This window comes from Panicum hallii, chromosome 8, assembly GCF_002211085.1.
Source record: "Panicum hallii strain FIL2 chromosome 8, PHallii_v3.1, whole genome shotgun sequence".
NCBI lineage: Eukaryota > Viridiplantae > Streptophyta > Magnoliopsida > Poales > Poaceae > Panicum > Panicum hallii.
This window is the reverse complement of record NC_038049.1, coordinates 43,949,914-43,955,275: the sequence shown is the minus strand read 5'-3', so window position 1 is coordinate 43,955,275 and position 5,362 is coordinate 43,949,914. Positions and strand designations below refer to the sequence as shown.

The following is a 5,362-nucleotide window of genomic DNA, read 5'->3' as shown; positions in this document are numbered from 1 at the left end:
TAGTTTTCGATGTGCTGCCATACATAAATTGAAACGAACATTTGACAAATAAAGATAGCAAAATCATTTAGATAAGGTTTATATATATTACATATAATATTTATAAGTAGGTAGATACTTTTTAACGACGCCCATATTTTTGCCAAATATGCTCAACCAAGTCCTTCTTTAATTTTAGATGAGCCGAACGATCTTGAAGATCCGTTTGATTCTCTAGCACTCTTTCAAATGGAATAGATTCACCAAAGGAGAATTCGGGTTCTTCGACAATGGTAGAACTTGCAGCCTCATTCAAATCAAGATTTTCTTCAATATCTTCTTGCTTTTCATCTTCCACTATCATGTTGTGAAGTATGATGCAAGCTACAATAATGTTCTCAAGTTGTTTTTGATCATGTAGACGAGCTGGTCGCTTCAAAATACACCATCGACGTCGTAGGACACCAAATGCTCGTTCAATATCCTTTCTTTTACCTTCTTGATGATTAGCAAATTCTTGATCCTTCTCATTGATAGGCATGGATATTGACTTAACAAAAATAGCCCATTCCGGGTATATTCCATCAGCAAGATAGTAACCTTGGGTGTATAGATTCCCATTAACCGTATATTGCACTCGAGGAGCTTGCCCTTGGAGTTCTCTTATAAACAATGATGATTGTTGAAGGACATTGATATCATTATTAGAACCAGCGACACCAAAGAATGCATGCCAAATCCAAAGATCATGTGAGGCCACAGCTTCAAGAATTACAGTCGGTACTTTTTGATCACCCCGAGTGAATTGACCCTTCCATCCAACAGGACATCTTTCCCATTGCCAGTGCATACAGTCAATACTCCCCAACATGCCAGGAAATCCTCTACTCTCTCCAACCTTTAACAAACGTTCAATGTCTTCCTTTGTAGGACGCCTCAAATAGTGTTTGCCAAAAACAACAATAATACCTTCCACAAATTTTTTCAAAGCTTCTAGTGCAGTTGAGTCACCAATCTTCAAATATTCATCTAGGTGATCAGCTGCACTGCCATTAGCCAATTGCCGAATAGCTGCTGTACATTTCTGTAATTGTGTGAGGCCTTGACGATTAGTACAATCTGTCTGCGTAGTGAAATATCCAGACCACTTGCCTAGCTCCTCAACAATGCGCAGAAAAAGTGTCCTTGACATGCGAAATCTTTTACGAAAAATAGATGGAGGGTAGAGAGGATTTTCAGAGAAATAATCATCATACAAATTTTGTTGAGCCTCCTCCCGTTCCCTTTTGATGTACTTCCTTGGACGAAGACGAGGATCGGATCATCTTGAAGAGCTTCAACGTTGGCCTTCAAAACACTAGTCACCTCACTAACAACATCATCCAAGATATCATCCTCCGCCAGCAATTCATCTAACAAAGAATAGTTGGGTGGAACATCTGACATCTTGTGGTGGCAGTGGCACACAGGAACACATATGACAGTCCTATATATATACATAGCAGTCAAGAATATGCACAGGTTTCACACACGTGGCTAAAAAAGTTCATGCATCCGTTCACACAAATAATTTCCGTTCACATAGGAGACATAAATAATTCGTGCACTTTCATTTCAGTTCACACAGAAGACATAAATAATTTCAGTTCACACAGGAGACAATTCATGCACTTTCGTTTCAGTTCACACAGGAAACATAAATAATTTCAGTTCACTTGCCTACACGCACACAAATAACTCAATTAACAGAAATGGCTTCAGTTCACACCTGAAAAGAAAGTAACAAGGTGTGAAAAGCCACAATATAGCAAGTATAAAAGGCAGTGCATGTACAAGGTATGGACATACCTCACTCGCCACCACTGTCACCAAACAATTTCAACTCCATCTTCTGCAGTGTCTTCTCTCGATTTATTCTTGCTTGCTCAGACAATTGACTAGTGTCTTGCTGCAGTAGTGAGCTGTATACTTCAAGCAATTTGGCCTCCTTTTGCTCCTGTGCAGCCTTGAGTTGTATCCTTGAGATTTCCAGTTGAGCTGCAGCCACTTTTTCACGCTCTTGTTTACGTTCTTGTTGCACTTCAACAATTTTGTTTATGTTCTCCCCGAGAAGAACAATACCATCTAGTACCTCTTCTACCTTGCGCTTGCCATTCTTTTGAGCCTTGGCTGCATCTCTTCCTATAGGTCGTTGTGGGGGTTGCTGATCTTTGTCTTCAATAATGTCAATGGTACGGCTCTGACCTTTTTCTTTATCCATTTGTGAGATATGTGCACAAAATTTAGGCTCATTTCTGAGGGCTTTCCACCAATGAACCAGCGTGAAAGGCTTGCCGTTATTCGCATTTGCATACATCTTTTGAGCCTCATCCATTAGCTGATCATTGGAGTACCCACTTGTATGCATTTTTGATACGGCACTCCAACACCCATTAAAATTGCTGATCAATGTCTTCAACCGTGACCAATGAATCTTTAGTTGATTAACGTCCCTTTGACGATCTGCTGGAGCATGCTTGTTGAAGTATTCAGCAATTTCTTTCCAAAAAGTATCTCCTTTCTTGTCATTGCCATGTATCGGATCATTAGAACAATTCAACCAAGCACTAGCCTACAAACAGCATTCATCAAGTTTAGAAAGCAGTTGAAACAGAGAGTGCAATATAGTACAACCAAGCACTAGTCTAGAAATAGAATACTTCAAACAGGTTTAGAAAGCTTTATTACCAGCCTCACTTCCTCTTCTTGTGTCCAATATCTTTTCTTGACTGTCCTAGTTTCCTCACTGCCTGTATGACCATCATCATCAATGTCAATTGTTTCTTTATCAAGTCTAGATGGTTTTGGAGTCCTTGTAACACTTGGCGGCGGCGGTGGAGAGGTGTTGAAGTTTTGTGCAAGACCAACAATGTGGAAATTCTGTCCAAGTGGATGCGACGGCATTGCCATGTATGGTCGGTTAATGAGATTCACAAAACCTCCTTGTGGATAAAAGTTCCTGTATGCAAAAAAAGATGGCATGGTTAAATAAACTGCTCATTAAAATGGCCCATACATCAACTGCAATGTATATGTTTATGTTAATGTTCCTTCCACTGGTTGTATGTTAATGATCTGTTCAAGTTAACTGAATCAATCAAGAGTAACCAAGTAACAAGCCTTCCGACATTTGCTACACAGCTATACTGTACGGTTTAATTAGCAAAATTTCAAAGCTAAATGCATGACACCATTTAACTGAAACAGCCATGTGCCTCTGTTAACTGAAACCAGAATCATAATACTCAACGCCTGCCGGATTTAAACAAGCATATGCCTATGTTAACTGTCAACTGAATCAACCAAGACCAAAATGCTTGTTATGCCTGTGTTAACTGAATCAATTAAGACCAAACAAGCATTTGTCCATCTATCTGTCCAAAATCAACGAGCAGGTAAAAATCAAAGAATATATACCATGCCGGATTTGGTGGCCGATGCTGCAACTCCGGGAAATGTGGCATTACAGAAGGCACTTGTGGCGACTCCGGCGTAGAGGGCGAACAGGGCGATGTTGTTGCTGGCACTTGCTGCTGCTCATGGCCAGAGGTGCCACCACGGGGCTTCGCAGCTGCGGATGAGCGGCGCCGTCCTGAGCTCGTCTCTGCCTCTTTTCTTGGCTCCATCGCAGGGGGCGCGGGCGGGGCGCGGACGGGGAGCGCCGCGCAGCAGGGGGCGCGGGCGGGGAGCGCCGCCGGCAGCAGGGGGCCCGGGCGGGGGAGCACCGCCGGCAGCAGGGGCGCGGCCGGAGCACGGTCTGGAGGGGCCGCGACGGCGTACAGGGAACGATGGATTTGGAGTTCCACGGTGAGAAGAAGAAGAAATTTGGGGGCGGGAGGGAAGGAAGGACGGGGATTTTGCGAGGGAAGGGCGCGCGCGGGGATTTCGCCAGGGAAGAGCGCGCGCCGGAGGCGAGCGCGGGAGGCGCACGGGATCCCCCGTGAAACAAGCACGGTCACAGTGGTGGTTTCACGCTGTTTCCAACGTCTTGGAAACGAGTTAGCACAGTGTCGTGGCCATGAAACTGTTTCTTTCTCTTTCTTCATTAAATCAGTGCCACATCATCAAAAATGCTGATGTGTCATGGTAATTAATACCATGAAACCCTCCATGAAACCCCCATTGTGAATAGCCTAAGGTCTATCGCTCCGCGATGCCTGGAGGTTAAAGAATGAAACAATAGTTAGAGCATAACGATGTATAATGATGCCTCGAGGTTTTGACACAAATCTATTTTCTCATAATCCTAATCCTAACCCCAGACCTAACACCATGTGCAGCAGCTGCAGATGAGCAAGCCAACAAGGAGCTGCGGTGCGGTTAAATTCGACCAAAGAACATTGACAATTTCAGTGGAATCGAAGTCTAGTAAACGCCAAAGGCCAACAAAATTAATAAACTTTCTGAAGATAAGACAGCAGGTGGTTGATTAACATAGCCGACCGGTAACGTAGATCAACAGGTCGCACGAGTAGACCTACTATTCCTGGCCCCAATCGAGGGTCAGCTCGCCACTTCGCCCACCTTGACATGCCCTAACCAGACGAGACCCCAGAGGGGACTGATTACCTCGGTGGGCACGGAGCTGCTGAGGAGGCGCGTGCTGAGGCTCAGGTCCTCGACGATGGCACCCCGGCTGCTCCAGGGGCTGCCGGAGGCGGAGCGAGCGGGCGACGGATCGGAGAATCGCCGCCGACGCCATGAGGGGAGGAGACGAATCGATCGAGGTGGAGTAGGGGAACCGCAGCCCAGGCGCAACTGACCCGTGGGTATAAATCAGCCAGCCCAGCGGGCCGGCCTTGTGCGCCTGTAGGGGCCTAAATATATTGGGCTTTTACTGGGTCGTGGACCGAGCCAAGCCAGCAAGTCAGTTTGCCTGCGGACATGGCAAGCTCGAATTGGACAACGTGGAATGGTAGGTTGATCTTTTCGAAATTTTAAACACATCCCCCCCTCAAATTAGATAACGATGGTACTGCTCATAATTAGTGCAACGAAAACAATATCATACATGACTAATATATCTTATTTAAAAATATATAGAAATAAAGTATTGTATTTTGGCGCCTCCTCCGCAGAACAAAACTGGAGCAATGCTAGTATTGTATTTTAGAGATCAAGACATCTCTGATCCCTCCTATATGGGACTTCGATGTGATGTACGCAGGCAGTGCACGCAGTGACCGCGCCGCTCAGGATCGCCGCTACCACTTTCGCCTTCTAAGATCGGCGCCCGCTGTTGCGATGCCACCATCGAAGAATCAGGAACATCATGGTAGCAAACTTGAAGCAATTATTGATACTCCATGGCCAAGCCAAAAGCACCAGCTTGGGGGCTTGGGGC

At 45.1% G+C, this 5,362-nt stretch overlaps 1 protein-coding gene across 2 annotated transcripts; it reads right to left on the bottom strand.

Annotated features, from left to right (window-relative positions):
- Positions 1-692: 692 nt before the first annotated feature.
- Positions 693-4,759, bottom strand: LOC112902109. 2 transcript variants are annotated; one of them, XM_025971035.1, is made up of 5 exons: positions 4,588-4,759; positions 3,436-4,175; positions 2,707-2,977; positions 1,828-2,590; positions 693-1,391 (listed from the first exon to the last, which is right to left on the bottom strand). In XM_025971035.1, exons 2-4 carry the CDS (start codon positions 4,062-4,064, stop codon positions 1,829-1,831), a joined length of 1,662 nt encoding a protein of 553 aa, XP_025826820.1. In that variant the 5' UTR covers positions 4,065-4,175; positions 4,588-4,759; the 3' UTR covers positions 693-1,391; position 1,828. The 2 variants fall into 2 exon arrangements, with proteins under 2 accessions (XP_025826820.1, XP_025826819.1); XM_025971034.1 differs by lacking the exon at positions 693-1,391 and adding an exon at positions 1,567-1,747.
- Positions 4,760-5,362: the final 603 nt, after the last annotated feature.

What these genes read in the sequence shown, in the direction of transcription:
- LOC112902109 (XM_025971035.1), bottom strand. Translation starts at nt 4,064, where the DNA reads ATGAAGAAAGAGAAAGAAACAGTTTCATGGCCACGACACTGTGCTAAC. An exon ending in CGGCCACCAAATCCGGCATG is followed by an intron (nt 2,978 to 3,435) that starts GTATATATTCTT and finishes TTTTGCATACAG; the next exon opens with GAACTTTTATCCACAAGGAG. An exon ending in AAGAAGAGGAAGTGAGGCTG is followed by an intron (nt 2,591 to 2,706) that starts GTAATAAAGCTT and finishes TGCTGTTTGTAG; the next exon opens with GCTAGTGCTTGGTTGAATTG.